This window comes from Phalacrocorax aristotelis, chromosome 5 (genome assembly GCF_949628215.1).
Source record: "Phalacrocorax aristotelis chromosome 5, bGulAri2.1, whole genome shotgun sequence".
Taxonomy (NCBI): domain Eukaryota; kingdom Metazoa; phylum Chordata; class Aves; order Suliformes; family Phalacrocoracidae; genus Phalacrocorax; species Phalacrocorax aristotelis.
The window spans coordinates 49,565,584-49,586,132 of NC_134280.1; the positions used below are offsets into that span (position 1 = coordinate 49,565,584).

Sequence of the window (20,549 nt, forward strand, 5' to 3'; positions counted from 1 at the left end):
CTTATTTCAGCAGTGGTGTCATGGGAATGATATGCTTCTATTCTGTGTGAGTTAGAGAAAAGGCCCACAGCTGAGGAAGCAGATTTGTGAGGTGGCTTTCCTTTGGACCGTATGAAGCTATAAGTATGGCGTCAGGGAAAGGGTCCAGGAAGCCAGACTAACCCTAGCCCACGGCAAAATCCTAGAAAGATATAACATCATAAAGTGCTTCTGTTTGCGGATCCATTCCAGTTCTGCCTAATTATTTGCTAATGGAAGAACCTCTAAGGATTTCTTTTAAATATCAGCTGTCCATATTTTAAAGTTTTAGAAGAATATATAATAAACCTGTAACAAATAATAGGTCTAAACAAGTCATACATTTGTGTTCAGAGTGCAAGTGAAAATAGATGTAATCCTCAATTGCAAATTTTGGATCCCAAGTGCCTTGATTTTGTGGCACACTTCCACCAGTGATTTCATGGCTTTGTGGCCTACGTGCATGAAAACTGCAGACACTGTCTCATCTTTCTCATAATTCCTAAAATAACTGCTGTGCGCATTATCCCCTGGCTAATCCTTAGGTATCTGTGATACTTGCATTCATAAATCTTCAAGAAGTAGGCATACCTCACATTTAAGCTGTCAGAATGTGCACTGATGTTCTTGTTTGCTATTCCACCATCAGCAGTACATTTTTTTGCAACCATTGTTATAGAATATTTAAAAAGGTACAAAATAAAAATGACAACACTTGGAGGGTTTCTCCCCCCCTTAAAAAAAAAAAAAAAAGAGTATCCTCTAATGCATTTTCTGCTGGTGTCTTTTTTTTAACAAACGAGTATATTGGAAAGAAATTTCACTTTGACAAGGAAAAACATGGAACTATTTGCATCAAAATTACTGAATTCTTATTACGGGTCTAATTGTAACTTTCTGTTGAGAAACTTTGTCAAGACAAGAAGCTATACTATATGTAACAAAAAAAAAAATGTTTTGATTTCCTGGAAATGGTTTAGGACTAAGAACATCAGAACTTTATATATCTTTTCAGACCTGTTTAGGTCTGTAGACCTCAGTCTACTGTTGTAGAGGAAGATTTGGTTTCCTTTTTCTAAAATCTTGTCCTATGCCTCCCTGGCATAAGACCAGATCTCAAAATAGATATTTTTCTTGACAATAAAAAAAATTTGTTCCTTACCCCTTTCTTATATTTAAGTAGACAGTCTTAACTTCTAGGAAAACTGTATGTTTTATTTGTAGTAGTATTTTTAGGAGTTTTAAGTACATTTTAATATTTTGTATATACAAAGGGAGTCTATTGCTAATGATTTCTCTGGCATTGAGAAAGTTAGAGGCATGGCTTTCGAAGTCCTGCACTCATGTGCATATCACCTACTCAAATATAAACCAGAGTTAGTAAAAAAACTTTTTCCTCTGAACACTGCCAATTCAATGAAATCAAAGGTTTTCTTGGGGAATGTGTAGTTTTGTGACTAATTTTCAGTGGCAGTTGTTCAAGTCTCATTAGAGCCAAGTTGAAAAAAATTATTTTGACCTCAGTATTCTGATTAAATTACAATAAAATGTGAATGTTGAAATGAAACGTTTTGGGAAGATTAGGCAACATTCTGGAATACTTTATTTTGCAAATAAATACTCATTTTAGATTCTTTTCCTGAACTGGAATTAAATAAAGTATTAAAATCTGCATTTTCCTGCATTGTTATACAGCCATCTCTCCTACTTAAGTAGACAGCCATGATCTTTGGGAAAGTGAATTTTCCACCTCAACACCAATAGTTTAGTCCATGAAACAGTTGGGATGATGTGTCCAGGTTATTAATTCTGTTTACATCTCCACCATTTGAGAGATAACTGCAAAAAATATCTCAAAGGCTACACCTTTAGAAGGGCAAACCATTGTCATTTCAGAGACTTCTTCGGAGTAGTAAATATTCAGTGTTTGTGAAATGTGGAAAATGATGGAATAAGCATCAGATTCCCCAGTTACACATGATGGAAGTAATCCAGACTTTCCTCTCACTTTTGGCATCTTATGCTATAAGTTTTACTTGATTTTCATTTTTTTGTTCTAGTGCCAACAATATGCCTAAGCAAGTAGAAGTACGGATGCATGAAAGTCATTTAAGTCCAGTGGAGCACAGATCCAGGAACATATGTGTGCAGTTCTGCCAGTCGCTCCACAGGAACCTGCTCCTGACTCTTACTGTATTTGGTAAGCTACATCTGCTGCCCTGGACATTCTCTGTGTATCTGTATTTGTTCATGTAGTACCACAGACCCTGTCTCTGGTCATCAGCTGTGCCAGCTGAACAGCCAGAGAGTAAATAGGATGCCTGTAGGCACTGTCACTTTAGTTCAGCTGTGCAGGGTATCACTGAGACAACACGGAGCAAATCCACACCACTGAGATACGTTCTATATCAGGTTTTGAATGGCTTGTGATCTAAGTCCCAAGGCTAGTCAGATCGACGTCATTCAGTAGAATTAGATGCACTACACATTTTTTTTCACTCAGTTATTTGAAAAAAAAACCCCAAAACTCTTTAAAATTTCCTTTCCTCCACCTTCTATCTCTCAGTTTATTCTCCACTGCTTTTAAGGTTTCTACCCCTCTCTGTAGCTGTAAGTCAGCACTCCGTGATCTCATCCTAAATATTACTTCTGGCTTTAGCAGCTTCCAAATATGGAACAGTTTGACATTTTATTGTGGTTCACCGGCTCTTTGCCTGATTTTTTTTTTCACTGAAAGCCTAACAGCCAAATGCAGCAAATTCATAGACATACTCTATTTTGTTACTGTTCGAAAGACCAGCTGCAGCTGGTCTTGAGCTGCAAACTTCACATCCATATTTTTCAGCCTTCAAAACCCATACTGCTGAAGTGATTAGACAGTATTTGCTTTGAATTACCTTTAGAAGGTACCTGATGCAGTTCCAGAAAAAGTTTTGAATACACAGATATTTTCCATTGTATCAAACTGATACTTCAAAGAGTCATAGTTGCTGCAAATCAGAACTCAGGCTTTGCTGTCAAGTTTTATTACACTTCAGACTTGGAATCAGGAAAATAAAGGTACCCTGGATGTAAACATAAAATATCCATTCACAAAGACCATGTTATGAAAGTAAACATCGCCTTTTTTTCCCTAGACTATGCTTTAACAGCCTCAATCCTGAGAGGGGGCTTTAGGTATTACCACCGTACAAATCTAAGTAAACGATGAAGGAATTGTTTGTGATTTGAGAACACTAGCACAAGGAGAAGAGAAGGATGCAGACCATCAAAGGGAAGGAGTAATAAATGAATACTAAGAATCAATTATATGTGCAGTACCCCCTTACAAAACCCCCCATATGAAACTTGAATCTATTTTCCTCACAGGACTATAGTAGCTTTCCTGTAGGCTGTAAAATAGCTACTCATGCTGACCTTGTTTTCAAGTGCTACCATTCTTATGTTGAAAGCTAGATGTCATACTTCCAAGAGCTGCGTCCCAACCCTGGCTCTCCTGTCAGTTCTGTACGGCCTTATATAAATCACTTCATCTCTTGGTGCCCCAATTTTGCCAGCTGTGGAACAATGATATGAATTATATTTTACTCTCCTTCAATGTATTGCAAGGCCTACACAGTATTAGTAAACCTCAATAACATTGTGGTTTGCAGCAAATTTGTATTTGGAGAAGCAGAATAGTACATTAGGCGTAAGCTCAACTGAGAGAAGATTCTACATCAGGACCACTTGCCTTTAATTGTGAGATATGTGGTAAGCATGTTACAGCCTCATATCAATCAGAAAGCTAAGCCTTTCAAAATCTGTCTCTGTACCAAAAATCTGCTGCCTTGTGTAACCATTTTTCTTCTAGGCTGTTCTCCTAGGTAATCAATGCACATTCAGGTGTATTTATGTTACCTATCTGCTCTCTTTTATTCTTTTTCCAGGTGTCATCCTGGGTGCCCTGTGTGGGGGTCTTCTTCGCCTAGCAACACCTATTGACCCTGACATCATCATGTTAATAGCCTTCCCAGGAGATATACTTATGAGGATGCTAAAAATGCTGATCCTCCCTTTAATTATCTCCAGTTTAATCACAGGTAAGATCTATTAGCCATAAATACTTTAAGATGCTTGCTGCAGATATCACCTGGTTTGCTTTTTGTGATGTAGGAGGAATAACAGTGTGATCCTATCAGGGTTTTTGCAGTTGCAGTGTGTATTTCGGAGTTAATTTCTGATTAACTTCATTGGCTTTAATATGTAGATGCTCCAGTGAATTTATTTTCAAACACATGCATACATACTACCTTCTTGAACATCAGAAATTTCTTATTATGCTGTTTCACCTAATTCCTGGATTGGTCCTTGCAAATAAGATGGCATGACTCTAGGGAGCCTAGGTGTATTAAAGGTGTGGTGTCAGCCAGACCATGACCAGTTTGCAGCAATCAAGGGCAGAAGATGGTATGATATCTTCTCTATTTTTCAGTGCCTCCCCTGTGATTAGCTGGAATCTTAAATGGTTGTCTTCAAAGTAGTAACAGCAGACATTGTTCACATAAGATCTGGAGGGAGAAGCTTCAGTAATCTACCTAGTAGTGAGAATTTCACAAGGACGAAAGCGCGCACCTGTAGGCAGTCATTAAACTTCGCAAATTATAAAGGATTTTATTTTATGATTATTGAATTGGATATTGAGTCTCAATATATTTGTTTGTTTCTTAAAATAAAACACCTGCAGGACTGTCTGGTTTAGACGCTAAAGCAAGCGGCCGATTGGGTACAAGAGCCATGGTCTACTATATGTCCACCACTATTATTGCTGCTGTGCTGGGTGTGATTTTGGTTTTAGCCATCCATCCAGGGAATCCAAAGCTCAAGAAACAGCTTGGTCAAGGGAAGAAGAATGATGAAGTATCTAGTCTGGATGCTTTCTTGGATCTGATCCGAAACCTGTTCCCTGAAAACCTAGTCCAAGCATGCTTTCAGCAGGTAAATCCTTCTACTCCTTGGTAATATTTTTTACATCTTTTACTTACCGGGGATGTCTGTAGAGTTAGTGTCATTGTTTAGATGAATTACAGAAATGGTGATGCAAAGAAAAATACAAGTCTTAAATCTTGAGCAGGTAAAATAAAGAATGTTCTTTCAAACTGCTTTGTTTTATGCTGTAGTTATTATTTAAATTCATAGATTTTTTTAAGAAGATGATTTTTAGTTTGTTATTAAGTAAACTTAATTTTTTCCCTCACTTTTTATACAATATATACGGTCATGAATGCTATCTTGGGGCTGAACAGCTGAAAAATTATGGGATCTTTCACTGAGGTTGAATTTGATCTTGGTTGTTAGTTACAGAGCTGATGGTATGTAATGCCCTGTTTGTTATATATGGTTGATCTTCATTCCAGCTGGTTGCCTGTAGAAATGTACCCCCAAACCCCAACCCTTCTATTGCTGTATGAGATTCCAGACTAGGTGGGGATAATACAGTCAAGTGGCTGACTCACCTACAGGTGGCTCCATCAGGCCAGGTTTGAAGCATGCTGGGAAAGAAGGCGGCTTGCACCATGTGTTGTTTGCTCTGTAGGTAAACAATTTTGTTTAAAAGCTTTTCACCAATGTTTAATCAAAACAGCTTCACTTTGAGGGATAAAATAAATGAAAAATGTGTGCTCCTAATTTCTGCTTAAGCATATTTCTTGTATGTAAGCTGATTTTTCCTACAACTAAGATGTTTGGCAATAATGCAGACTTTTTTTTTTCTTTGATGGAACAGGGTTTATTGCCAAACCTGTTCTTAAACGTTCCTGTGTGAAATGGCATGATAGCTAGAACTGTGGTTATGGCCAAAGAATAAAGTGAAGAGAAAAGGGGGAAGGGAGAAGAAACCATGGCGGGTGGAAGAACGGAGGGCAACCTAAGCTGCCAAAAAGGCTTGGATTGCTTCACTTTTTCCATGGACTTCCACATAAAAACACATAGTCCTTGGGGGTTTAAAGAGAGAACATTCTCAATATTTCCGAATCATCATGGGAACATCAGTCATGTGGTCAAACTGTGAGTGGTTAAACATCACATGTAATGTGAAATGTATTTTTGCAAAATGGAGTGAGGGGACAGCAGCATGCTTATGTTTTTTTCTTTCTTTCCCTCATTTGAACTGTGGAAGGGAGGAGAATTAAACTTCTGGTCAGTTGAAAGTAGTCAAATATCTTGACAAAGGCAAAAAGCAGGAGAAAGAAGAATTAAGCTACCCATGTCAGCTAGTTTTCTTGGAACCTTAATATTGCTTTTTCAGTGTGTGTAATATCAATGTTCAGGTCACTTCACTAGTTACGGATCACCAATTCCTTTGACTGTTTTTTAAACTTAGTCAAAAAAGCTACTGAGGTTTTTGGCTTTCCGGTGTTTAATTTTATCAGATTCCAAACTAATTGCCAGTGAAAGCCTCTGCCACAATGCCACCTTTCATTTGCAAGGTAAGTAACTCTCCTTTCCAGATGGAACTTGTACCTTCTATTAGCCCTTAACTCCTCAGTAAGGAGTTAGACTTTACTTGTCTCTCTTTTTATTTAGGAGGAAAATTAACTGCTTTTAATGGTGTCAGCATATAGTTTCTCTTCCTACGTGTATACAGACTCTCTCCATGAGCATTCAGTGTTTCCAGGTTGCGTAAGGAGGAAGCAACTTTTTGCAGGAATCCTGCAAATAATTATTTTGAAGGGTGCACAGCAACAGTACCGTGTAGCTGTGGTCTGTGGGGGAATTTTATATGCCTCCCCTTGCGACCAGGCAGAAAGCAATGAAGGGGTTCACTTGCAATTTTGAGACGGTTCATTTGCAGACTGAACTCTGAGCCATCATGGGGTTTCAATATCTCTTGAATTTTTGTATGGTCTGCAAGAAAGTCTTAATTTATAACAAAAACTGCTATTCCAGCAGAGGCGTAAGATCTTATGTGCCATGAAAGAGAATGGGACTATCACCTATAAGTGTGACTGATATTTAAATGGTTTTCTGGCCTCAGCTGTTATTGTCAGAATCTAAACTTGATGTTAGGCTCACCATTTTTAGTGATTGTGGCCTTGTGCAAAGAAGGGCTGAGAACCTTTGACTTGAGTAACTGTATTGGAATTTGTAAGTGTGTAGAGTCGAATGTTTTAAGTTTAACTTCTGTGACTCTGTTCTTACATTCTGGATACCTCACACAAAAAATATTGTGTTGACAACATCCCTCAGATAAAATTTAACTCTGAAAAAAATGTAAAAGTGCAGGAATGTTGGGTTGTTTCAGAGCAACTGAAGAGTTTCTCATACAAAGCTATGTAGGTTTTCTGTCTACATCCTCTTGATTTAGACAGCAGGTTTTGAAAGGAGAGACATAAGGTATTTTAAAACCTTTTATAAACCTTATTATAAAATACATGGATCGAATCTGGATCATCATCCATAGAACTACAATTTCCATCTCAACAAGAAAGAGGTGCAAATGTTCTTTGAAAGGCTAATGCGCCATTTCTGATGCCTTGCTCAAACATGTTTCTAGGAACAGGGAAAGTAGGGAGCAGATGGGAAACCATGGCAAATAGGCATAGCTTCCTAACAGTTTTGCCTGTCCCAGAACCATGAAAAGGCAGGAAGGGCTGAAGGTGTGAAGTAGGAGGAAAACGTCCCTTCTAAAAGCAGCAAGTCACAGATCTCTCTTTTTCCACTCCCTCCTCCCTTTTTTCATAGCCATAAACTCAAGCCCATTTCTTCCTCTACCACTCCATCTCAGCTCTCACTTGACTCTGCCTTTCATGTGCCAGGAGGGCTCTAGATCCATTCAGATGCTGATGTCTTCTTTTTTGAGGGGGTCAGATTTCCTTTAATAGGTGTCTGGCAGCTCTGATAATTTTTCTGTTATCTGTCACTCACAATATTTTAATTAGAGAGCACAGGGTACTGTGCATATTCCATTCTGGGCTCTCACAGTCGCCAAGTGAAGTGTTGGAAATGTCCAAAGTTTTTGATTCAAGCTAACCATCAAACTATGGTAACTTGAGCTGGGCAGACCATCAAGAATAACGAGCCTTACTGTGATTGATCTTAGAGGTGCCTGTCTTTTGGTGCTAAATAAATGGTACCAACATGTAACATGCAATTTGTGAACCAACTGGACAAAGGGGCTAACTATCTGTAAAATGTTACATTGTAGTTGTAAGGAACAAGCATTTGCCATACTTTCCACACTAAAGTAACAAGGAAGACTCCCAGGACTTTGTGACACTTGGAACTGTTGAAAAACAAACTTATTTTTGGAAGAGGGGGTAAGAGGTTGTGGAATGCATGTCTAATCCTTTAAAAATACAGTTCCCTGGAATTTCAAATTAAGACTTTTTTTATTATTATTTCCTGATCTCCCACACTTATTACATTCAGTCTGTTTCCATTCTCATCCTGCCTTTTTATTGTCTTCAGATCCAAACTGTCACCAAGAAAGTGCTGGTGCCACCACCCATTGAAGAAACACCTAATGTCACTGACTCTGCTTTTGCTATGATGAATGAGACAATGCGTGAAGCACCACCAGAAGCCCAGCTGGTCATTAAGAAGGGACTTGAATTTAAGGATGGCATGAATGTCCTGGGTAGGGAAGCTTTTTTCCTGTCTGATATGTACATCATTCGTATGACAAAGCTTTTGGCTGTGTCTGGGTAGTCAGTGTTGTCTGATCTGCTCTTCAGCACAAGTTTAGTCTCCCCGAATAATCCTCAAATGTTATCACCTACTGGCTGCCCATTGGTCTCTGAGATGAAAATCTAATGGTCTTACTAGAAATATGACTCTATCACAGAAGCAATCAAGTGAATTATTCTGGATTGGCAGCTTTGCAGGTATTAATTGGAGTACAGTGGGAAAGCATGTAGGAGATACCCAAAATATCCTCTCATGGCATCCTGGCTTGTATCAGGAATAGTGTGGCCAGCAGGAGCAGGGAGGTGATTGTGCCCCTGTACTCGGCACTGGTGAGGCCACACCTCGAGTATTTTGTTCACTTTTGGGCCCCTCACTACAACAAAGACATTGAGGTGCTGGAGTGTGTCCAGAGAAGAGAGCAACAAAGCTGGTGAAGGGCCTAGAGAACAAGTCTTATAAGGAGCAGCTGAGGGAACTGGGGTTGTTTAGTCTGGAGAAGAGGAGGCTGAGGGGAGACCTTATTGCTCTCTACAACTACCTGAAAGGAGGTTGTAGCGAGGTGGGAGTTGGTCTCTTCTCCCTAGTAACAAGCAATAGGATGAGAGGAAATGGCCCCAAGCTGCACCAGGGGAAGTTTAGGTTGGACATTAGGAAAATCTCTTCACCAAGAGGGCTGTCAAGCATTGGAACAGGCTGCCCAGGGAGGTGGTGGAGTCTCCATCCCTGGAGGTATTTAAAAGCCATGTAGGTGTAGTGCTTAGGGACATGGTTTATTGGTGGACTTGGCACTGATAGGTTAGCGGTTGGACTCGATGATCTTAAGGGTCTTCTCCAACCTTAACGATTGCAAAACAGTATGGGGAGAGCTTCAAGAGCCAGTGCTTTACCTGGCCTCAGATGAATTTGAGCTCAGTTGTTTCCAGTAGGTGTCTCAGGCACTCTGAACTAGAATTTGTCTTGAGGCAGAGCCTGAAGTGAGAGGTGGGTGTGAACCACACCACCCAAGAAAAATCCCAGAGAGGCTTGACACATCTCTGAGTCACAACTCCCTCCTTTCATCTTGGCTGCTGACCTTTACCAGCTGCAAATTATGAACAACTGCCATCATGCCATCTTATCTGGACAAGATGGCAAGTGGGGGTGGTATGAAGGTTTTGCCTATCTCCCACCCCTTCCTGAAGCACCTTTTTGGACTAGGGTGGAGGTGTGGCAGAATGAAGAGCCACCACACTGCTTCTATTTTCTCCTCTGTGCCTAGACTCACCACCCTGCCAGCCCAGAGAGGAGCGCTCTTCCTTCACCTTACTTTCTGGATGTGGGTGAAGTCAGTCACAAATTAGCCCTCAGTTTGTAGCCTCGCTGACATACCTATGCTTGAAGATTCATGAGCTCTGTGGCAGCATGTCCACAGGGCAGAGGCTGACACTTGTGTTTATAGGTGTTGTCCTCAACCTGGGACAGTATGTGGCAGTACCTAAACCACTGCTTTATCTCACCACTAGGCCATCACTTTTTAGGGGCAAATGGCCCTTTAGAGACTCCTTACAGCTGATGAGCTGCTCCTGCTGACACAGTGGCTGCTGTGCCTGCAGAGCTCCAGGTGTTGGTGAGTTGGTTGGTAGGGGCTGCTTTGCGTAGACATAGGGGAGGCAACATCAGTAAGCTGATCAGAGGTGATTCATTTCTCTGTGAAGCAGCCCACTCTACAAAAGCCAGGATCCACTGTATTCCGCCTGCCTCTGCAGCTCCTCCTTCCATTTAACATCTGTTGACAGAGGAGCTGCTTTATTTCAAAGTTGCAAATTGGCATTTTGCACCCGGCATGAGGCAGCAGCTCACTGCTGATGCTGTTACCCTCACCTGCTTTTTTCTGTCCTGAGGCTCTGCTTATGCATTAAAATGAAACAGTATTTCTGATGTGAGAGATGCATTACATTAGTGCTGGACTTGTTTTGTGCAGACTCTGTCATGAGTAAGAAAAGAGCTAGAAGGCTGAATACAGTTCCTGCAAAAAGGAAATACACAGTTTAGATGGGGGATTTGCTGTAGTATTTTGACCAATGACTCCCAAATGTTGCAGAGTTGTTTGGTTTGGTTTGGTTTGGTGTGGTTTCATTTAGTTTTGAATGAAGAAGTTAAAATGTTGGGGAATTGCCATCCAGCTTGCATAAACTGTACAAGCCAGGCAAATTCCTGCAAATATGAACCAACTTGACTTTCATGACTAATGCAACAGCTCTTTTGGAATTAACGAACAAAACCACCTACTTACATTTTCTGATGCAGAGTCTGAATTCCAGGAAGTTATTTGGTCTTTGAAAAGCTTTTCATCATTTCTCTATGCTCTGCAGCACACAAACATACACTTCACTTCCCTATTCAAGTGACTCAACAAAGATAGCTTGGTGCTAAAGAATGACTTTATATCCAGGAGATTGGATTTAAAAAACAAAAAAGGTCCGGTTGCTATATCCACTGTGAGGATATGAGACAGCCTGTCTCTTCCCAGAGTACTAGTAGCTGAAATTCCCTTCTCTTGAATGCTTTTGTGTTCTGATGGGTTTTTCCTGGGAAATTCCAGCTGAGGTCACACATTTGTTAAATACTGAAGTCGTAACAGGACTGAAAGTTTAGCCTCAAAGGGTGGCTGAAGATTCAAACCATCTATCAGTATCAGTTAATAATCCCACTCTGGACACTGAAAATTGCTGGATGGTAAAGGTTAACGTTGGAGACACAGCTCCAAAGTAATACTTGACAGATGCGCTCAGTTTTTTTTTCACACTGATAGTCCAATACTCCAGTCTTTCACACCTTAGCATTTAAAGTTACTTGTATTGAAGTCTATGATTATGTATCCACTGATAGCTGGTTTCAGTGAGGTTAATTTGTTTAATGGCAGTTCTGAGGTTTAGCTTAAAGTGCAATACCCAGCTTCTTCATTTAACTGGAATACTCCTGGCCTGCCAAAGTTATGTTCTGGAGTTGCTTTTGCCTTTCCCTGTACTCCAGGACTGACTAGTCTGTAGGCTGAATCTGTCAAGGGACTTTTGTAAAGCTTGAAAAATGTTCTTGGTCTCTGGTGACTGTTTTAGCCACAAAGAAGAGTCATGATATGGCACCGTGTTGCCTCTCCCACTCTGCAGGGGCTGTGAGGTTTCTAACAGTTGCGTGGCATTGAGAAGATTATTTTTTTTATGATTGGATCAAATCAGGAAAAAAACTATAGCTGGGCTGTGAAATTGGAATTTAGTGAAATATTGAAGAATAAAAGATGTTCTGAACATGATCATGAAAGCTGAGAATGATTCCATATTAAAAAGTCCCAAGAGACGTGTAATACACTATAGGTCTGAAAACTGGTGGTATTAAGACATTGACTAGATGTAAAAGCTTCCTAAAAACATGGTTTGACTTGCTTTTTTTGTCTTGCAATTTTTTTCCCAATAGGTTTGATAGGATTCTTTATTGCTTTTGGCATTGCTATGGGGAAAATGGGAGAACAGGCCAAGATGATGGTGGATTTCTTCAACATCCTGAATGAGATTGTAATGAAGTTAGTAACTATGATCATGTGGTAAGTTTGAAGTTCTACCTTCTAAAACAAAAAAAAGATTTAAAAAACCCCAAAACTCATAAAACCTTAATATACAATTTAGCGACCACAGTTTGTTAGTAAATAATGTAATTAAATAGTTCATTTTTTAACGCCTTGACAGGTATGTTAGAACCCCAGCAGCATTATTTCTATTCAGTGAGGTTTACTTAGGATCCAATTTGAAATATTTCTGAAGGTATTCTGTTCTTTGTTTACTGAAATCCAAGACATGCAGGTACCAGCAAAGGCCTTCAAATGCCACATTGATTGTGGAAGTTTATTACCTAGAAGGACACCTAAGCAAGTGAGAACACTCCACATAAGAACATCAAAATCTTCCTGGGCGGTCAGCATAATCCCCGGGTATTAGCTAGGGGATATAATTACAAAGAAACCTGGAGACACACTTCATTCACTGTCTTCTGTAGTAAAAATACTTTACCACCAAGTAGAATTCCAGTGGTTTTCAGTGATGTGTAGTCCCTCCACCCATAATTCCTGCAGAATCTGTGTCTTACAACCTTGCCACAATGGGGTCACTGGAAGTTATTCGTCCTCTTTTTGAAGTATACCCAGTTGTAATAATGGGGCCTGACTTGCCTTCAAGGGAGTGACTTTACCCAGTTAAGACTGAGCCCTTGTTTACATTCCTGGAAGGGGATTCTCTCTCTCTAAGATGTTTCTTCTGAGGGTTTCCCCAGAGCTCTTTGTATGCAGTGCCAAGCGTGGCCATATCACACAAAACCAGTTTTTCAGAACATAAAAATACATTGCTAGGTTTGGCATTGTACTATTGTGTTTAGTATCTCCTAGGTCCTTGAGAGCAGAAATAGCCACTTCAGTACAACACATGTGCCATGGCTCATTGCTTCCTGTGATTTCCTGGTGTCCCTGGAAGTGATTTCCTGAGTTACGAGGCTGCAGTGTGCCTCTTCTCTGAGGCTCTAGATGGACACAGTTTACAAAAAAAGGAGCAGGGTGCCTGAAGAGCAAGTCTTCAGCATCATCAGTGTTTCAAAGGGAGACTGTTACGCAAGAGTGCTGCATATAGCAACAGCGATGTGGAAATGTGTAGAACAAATGAAAGGAACTGAAGCAATAACTTTGTATTCCTATTATGCTTCTGCTTTTCTGTAGATGATCTTGCTGTGTAAAAACACAGTTGTGTTTATTCACAAAGCCCTACTGCTTTCAATAGTTATTGTAACCTGCTGCTCTTGACTCTACAGAGAGATGGTGACTATACTCTCATAACATTCCAAGAGCTAGAATTTGCTCCTACTTCACTTAGCACCAGTTGGTACACCCAAGGCATAATAACTTGCCTACAGTATAAATTGTCTCTAATAGTCAGTGTTGCAATGGCAGGAAATCATCCAAGTTTCAAGAAATTCACAGTAAAAGGTTTTTTTTTTAACTGGTGTGCTTTTGATTTCTCTTTTCATAAGAAAGGAGGTTGATGTTGGGAATTCCACTTGTTCATCTCTGTCTAGAATTTTTTAAGAATTATTGTGGCCAGAAGCAGAATTTTTAATGTGTGTTTATAAAGACAAATGCACTTCTTCATGCAGAGTTACATTTTGTTTGGTTTGCAATTTCTCTGCAAAGAAAGCTGTAACTCCTGTGGCAACTCCAGGCTTTCAGGAGCATGGCATTGCTACACAAACATAAAACAAATCAGACATCTGGCTCTGAAGGCATGTAATTCTTTATATGGAATATGCTTTTTTGAGTTTGCTGAAACATGGCTTTTCATAACAACTGGTATAACAGCTGACCTGCATTTCAAGTGACTGAGGGCTTTCCAGGTTTTGGGCACATGGCTTGAGAGACCATGCGAGGTTTCTTACCGAAAACGTGAAGCACACTTATTCTGAAAGCGGTTTCCTTTGTATTGTCTTTAATGAAGCATTCAAATCGCTAATCACTTTTGGAAATATACATTACCATTTATTTCAGAGAGACATTTTGTTTACTCTTTCTCCACATATCGCACACATTATTTTCTCCCAGTTTAAGTTTTATAAAACAGAGAAAGTGAATGTCGCTTAAAATTATATAATATGCTAACCTTTATCAGTGCAGGTATAAATATTGTCTTCTATCCATGCACTTTCAGGAATTTTCACCATAGCCGACTATTACATTTTAAAAATAATATCCACTCATTCACAACTGTGCTACCGTTATCATCCTATTTTAAAGCTCCATTTATGCATTGGGGAATCACATGACTGAGGTGACAAAGACCCTACCCTAAGTAAAAAAAGCACATAAAAAATGAAGAATGCATAATCTAAAAAACATTTGTCCAAATTATTGAAAGAACATAATGGAAACATTTGCAGCCTTCAAGATAAAAGCAATTAATTTCAACAAATAGCTTAACTGAAGCAAATAATGCAACTCCTTGAAACCAGATAAGCAATGGTTGTAAAAGTTAAGAACAAATAGTATGCCAGTCTTTATAACAATCATAGAATCATTAAGGTTGGAAAAGATCCAAGCCTGTGTAACATTATAGTATTCTTGTTATTCCAGGATCAAAGACTATTCAGGAAATGCATATTCCGTTCAATGGGATGGAATAAAATGAAGCAGATGGGGAATTTGCTGGAGATGGCCATCATTTTTTAAAAAGACATGAAAGCTATCCATTGAATTTCCATCAATTCCTGATCTGCATCTCGGTGTTGAGCCTGAGAGCCACCTAGTCTTTCTCCAGTTTATACTCTGTTGAGCACAATTTTTGTGACTACGCTGCAAAGACTAGTTTTGTCTATGCTTGTTCTCTTTCTCCAGGTATTCCCCTTTGGGCATTGCTTGCCTCATCTGTGGAAAAATCATTGCAATCAAGGACTTAGAAGTAGTTGCTAGGCAACTTGGCATGTACATGGTCACTGTGATTGTGGGTCTTCTCATCCATGGAGGGATCTTCCTGCCTCTTCTCTACTTTGTGATAACCAGGAAAAGCCCGTTTTCATTCCTTGCTGGGATTTTCCAGGCATGGATCACAGCACTAGGCACAGCTTCCAGGTACACTTAGGAAATAAGAGCTTACTTTATTTTTTAGCAGATTACTTGCTGTTTAGATAAAATATATCTGCTGTTCTGCCCTCCACTGCAAAATCATTTTATGTCACTGCATAAAAACTATGTTTAATCCAGCCATGGTGAAAAAAATAAAAGTAACCACACACCTTCGGGATTTTTTAGAGAGGCTGCACAGCCAACTGTGTAGAGTTGGGAGGCCAACTTTTAGTTTTCTTTTCTGGCAATTGCCAAATGACTTGTGCAAACTGTGTTACCTCTGTACTTGTCTCTTCAAATAGGGAACAGTAATAATTCTGTTTATTTTGAAAGCATGTTAAGACCAGCCTCATTGCATTGTGGGGGAGAAATGAAAGTGCTAGTTTCAAGAAAGAAATGAAAAAATGTCTCATTTTATTCTTTCATCCATTTTGGCAGAGTAAAGGGGGGACTTCACTGAAGAGCTGAGCATTTTAGACCCATTACTAATGCACAAAACAGACTCAGCAAAGTGTGTAGTCAACTCAGCTCTCAGTAACAAATTGATGCTTTGCATTGGGGCAGTCAGTAGATCTTGTGCTGAAAATATTTTTCAGTTAAATACCATATTTTAAAGTGTTTTTCCTTCAATAAATTTTCTTTCTGAAAAAAAAAAATTAATTTTCCATTTTAATTAAAAAGGTGAAAACAAAAAAGCCTAGTACAAAACTGACCATCAGAAAACTGAACAGTCTTGATTTCAGGAATGCCTTGAAAGAACTGTAATTCATCTGCCTCTTCGGGTCAACCCAAACCACTCTGATGAACAACTCCTCTGATGAACAAGAAGCTCTGTGAGAACCTTACGGATGTGCATAAATACCTGACGGGACAGTGTAGAGAAGGTGAAGCAAGACTCTTCTCAGTGGTGTGGACACAAATTAAAATTCAAGAAGTTCCATCTGAACACAAGAAAAATCTTTCTGCTGTGATTTATTGTGGTGATGGTTGCATGCTGGCACAGGTTGCCTAGAGGAGTAGTGGAGTCTCCATCCGTGGAGGTACACAAAACCTGTCTGGTCATGGTCTTGGGCAACCTGCCCTAGCTGTCCCTGCCTTGAGCAAGGTGGTTGGAATAGATGACCTCCAGGGGTGCCTTCCAACCTCAACAGTTCTGTGGCTCTGTGATAAACAGTGCGGGATTAAAGGAGAATATAGTCTGGCCAGGAGTTTCACTAAACCAATTTCTCTAAGGCTTTCGTTCATTGAAATGTTCAGATTTCCACTTAAATTCTCAATACGAAATTTACAGTCTCCATACACAACATTTGTAGGATTTTTTAATATTTTTTTTAGCATGAAATAATGTTTTGCTGCTGGTCTACCAAAATGGAAAAATGTAGGGGATTCTAAGTGAGTCCAGCATATGGATTTACCTAGATATTTACTTGACCACCTGACTGCTATCCAGATCTGAATTACTGTCTAAACAGAAGTGGACTAGTTCATAACACCACAGACAAGTGACCACTTGACAACAATCACCATCATATGATCTAACCTGGTACCTCTGGAAGTGGCAAATGCTTCCTATTCAGGAACTTATTAAAGTTCTTTGGCCAGGCTGAGGCGCTGTGGAAGGCATCTATGTATTGTGCTGTTCTAATAAAGAAACCTTGTGCCATGGCCTGCCCACCTGTCCTAGCTCATGGTGGCAGAACTGAAGGGGGAAGATATTTGCATAGTCCCTGCCTGCAGGGTTGCAGTAAACCAGGGTTTGCTGCAACAATTTTAGGCCATGGCTTATACACAGCTTGTCCTGATGATCTGATTTGTAACAGTAAAGGTAAGGTGGGACCTGTATTTCTGGAGGAAAAGAACCTTATCTGACTAAGTTTCGATGTGTGTCAGTGAACTACATTTTCCATTCTGTTTTTCTTTTAATAAGATATAGGAGTATCTTTGCTGTAGGAGGCAAAGCAATCCCAGAACTGACTTGAAAACTGACTAGTAGTTATTAGTTAATGACTCACTAGATATTTTCTGCTATCTGCTATAAATATAGCTGCTAGAGTAGCTTATGAGACAATATACTACATTGTTTTTGGAAAGTTTGAATTCTCTCTGATTTGGCTAAACCCACAGAATATTAGAGTATTTGATTACCTTCAGTTAAAAACACTGTAAAATAAATCATAATTACAAATATATTTGGAAATATGCTAGAACATAAATGATTAGTATTGTGTATCTGGCTTATCAATATCTGTTAAAAAAAATCACCTCTGTGAGCATGGAATGGTCCGATCATTTCAGCACAAGGCAGGGATCTAGAAGATCATATCTTCTAACTCATGTTTCCATAGATGTGGGACAAGAGGAGTAATTTAGGAAGTAACTTGGGCATCTGCCAATCCAGAAGGGTTTGGGGTTTCCATAGATCCCATGTGAGATAGGTCATCCTCACGTGCTTGTCCCAGGTATCCTAGGGTGTTTATTATGACACTACATTTATATAGTTAGGTATCTCAATCATTCCTTAAGCTCCCTTTTCCATGATTTAATTATCTGCAAAATGGAAAAAAATTACATTTTTTGTACCCAGTAACATCTCTATAGTAGTGGATAAGTGAATGAGTCAGAAAGACAGTCCTGGTGGACAGCAAGCTCAATATGAGCGAACAGTGTGCTGCTGCGACCAAGAAGGCCAACAGGATGCTGGGTTGCATCAAGAAGGGCATCACCAGCAGAGGTAAAGAAGTCATCATCCCGCTCTACTCAGCGCTTGTCAGGCCGCACCTGGAGTACTGTGTACAGTTCTGGTCCCCGCTATACAAAAAGGATGGGGACAGGCTGGAAGGGGGCCAGAGAAGGGCCACCAACATGATCAAAGGACTGGGAAGCTGCCAAATGAGGATAGGCTGGGAGAACTGGGGTTGTTCAGCCTTGAGAAAAGAAAGTTTAGGGGAGACCTTATCACCATGGTCCAGTATTTAAAGGCTACAAGGCTTCTTGGCTACAAAGAAGATGGAGACTCCCTTTTCACAAGGAGTCACAAGAAAAAGACGTACAGTGAGTACAAGTTACTTCTGGGGAGATTCTGATTGGACACAAGAGGAAATCTTTTCACAATGAGAACAATCAGCCATTGGAATAATCTCCTCAGGGAAGTGGTGGATTCACCAACACTGGACATTTTTAAGATTTGGCTGGACAGGGTGCTGGGCCATCTTGTCTACACCGTGCTTTTGCCAAGAAAGGTTGGACCAGATAATCCTTGAGGTCCCTTCACCTGGTATTCTATGATTCCAAGAAGTTGCAAGGCACTGCCAACAATATGCTGCAAGTATTTATCTGAGAAAATTTGGTGAGTCTAGACCTTTACTCTTCTCTGAGCAAATTAGTATTTTTGTTCTATAAGCAAATTAGTATTTTTGTAGAGGCAATGGCACCAGAATTAGTGGGATACAATAGTGAAGACCTTTGAGAAATCCTGCCAACTCAGCTGAAGAAAAGCAAACTAACCACAACAGATGTGCTCCAGCTGCTTCTGTATGAAACACTAATTAAAAGGAATTTCCCCGCATCAGCATTCTTTTGAGAACAGCTTCTGAGGCAACAACCAACTTCATTTAGTGATGGACTTGACCTCAGAGATAACACAGAAAAGTAAGGAACCAAAACATGTTCCTGTGTTGGGTTTCATGCTTGCTGCAGTAAGTCCTTTGCCTGAGGCAGGCAGACCTGCTAGGAAAGGGAAATAGTAGAAGATATTTGCATTTACAAGGGAAAAGAGTATGTTCTGTTTTCAGTAGTATTTTTTGATGAAGGTGTTTTATTTTGAGCAAATGAATGTAATAGCCTGAACTATTCCCACAAACGCAAGGCACTGTGGATCTATGCAAGGAGCCGTTCCCCCTTTTGCATCTTTTCCTGTCCTCCAGCTGTGTTTCATAACCTTTCCTGTCCTCCAATGTCTGGGAACTCCATGGTTTGTATCTTTTTGCCTGGCTTTTTCATTCCTTAACGCAACACTGATTTCTCCATTCAGAGCAAATTCACAATCAAAGAAATTTAGGGTTTGTCCTCATACTCATGTTTTCTGTCCATCAGAAAACACCTGGAACTTATCTTTTTAACAAAATGCAATAAATAATTCATAAATGAGTCAGAAAAATTCATCTATACTCTCTCAAGCTCTCATCCCTACTTGAAGTCATGTCTTGACCCTAGTTGCACCTCCAGCTAAATGTAGGCTTAATTTTAAAATTGGTTAAAAAAGACCTGAAACACAGCAGAAAGTGGAAATAGAAAACGTAAACGATAGCAGAATTTCTGACTTTGCTCCCTTATGTGTATGTATTATATCGTAATTATGTCTTTTCTACTTTTTCCTTTCTCTCCTTCAGTGCTGGAACTTTACCCGTTACATTCCGGTGTCTTGAAGAAAATTTAGGTATTGATAAGCGTGTGACAAGGTTTGTTCTTCCTGTTGGAGCAACTATTAACATGGATGGAACTGCCCTTTATGAAGCTGTGGCTGCCATCTTCATAGCACAGATGAATGGAATTGAGCTGGATGGAGGCCAGATAGTTACTGTGAGGTCAGTTCAAAATATTTGTAGGCTTTGTTTTCACAGACTGTAAAATGGGAAGCTTTGTGTTGGATATCTTCTCAGTAGCTGTGAGATTCACTGTGAGATCCATGGATTTCTAATAATGATGTGCAAAGGAATACCATATATATAGGTCCTGATTCTCTGGTGACATGCATTTTCTGTCATTTGCAGCCTTAGTTTATGCTGGTGGTGTTTTACACAGTTTTGCAGTTGACAATACAGTGTGAAATACAGCATTCTCTGTCCAATGCAATGCCTTTTTTAGTATAGAGGGACACTACAAATGATATATGGGGCATTAACTTCCTGGAATGTATCTGTTTATATACGCTGGAAGAAAAAAGTGTACCTAAAAAATGTATTTGGGTATTTATGTTTGCCTGTACTTTTTCTGTGACTTTCATGAACAGCAAACAAAATGGACCGAGAATAGCCCAACCTGAGGGTGAGATTACCCACAGCATGGTCTGGCTACTCCCAGACTTTTTATCTCTAACACAGCAAATATTAGCTCTAGTCTTTTTGTATCAAATTGTCGTAACGGTGACTATAAGCTGAATATCTGGATAGACAAAGGAAAGTAACCATTAAAAATGGGTAAGAGTGATTGAAGACTGTTTACTGTAATGGAGTTTTAA

The 20,549-nt window shown here is 39.7% G+C and overlaps 1 protein-coding gene across 6 annotated transcripts in view; it reads left to right on the plus strand.

The window, feature by feature from the left end:
- SLC1A2 (solute carrier family 1 member 2) overlaps positions 1–20,549 on the plus strand; it is a 100,112-nt gene that overhangs the window by 66,859 nt on the left and 12,704 nt on the right. For all 6 annotated transcript variants that reach the window (XM_075094353.1, XM_075094348.1, XM_075094349.1 and 3 more), the window contains 7 exons: positions 2,079–2,218; positions 3,948–4,100; positions 4,745–4,995; positions 8,467–8,635; positions 12,136–12,262; positions 15,086–15,319; positions 19,702–19,896. In XM_075094353.1, the coding sequence (XP_074950454.1) occupies positions 2,089–2,218; positions 3,948–4,100; positions 4,745–4,995; positions 8,467–8,635; positions 12,136–12,262; positions 15,086–15,319; positions 19,702–19,896 (1,259 nt within the window). In that variant the 5' untranslated portion in view covers positions 2,079–2,088. The remainder of the gene's footprint in view (positions 1–2,078; positions 2,219–3,947; positions 4,101–4,744; positions 4,996–8,466; positions 8,636–12,135; positions 12,263–15,085; positions 15,320–19,701; positions 19,897–20,549) is intronic.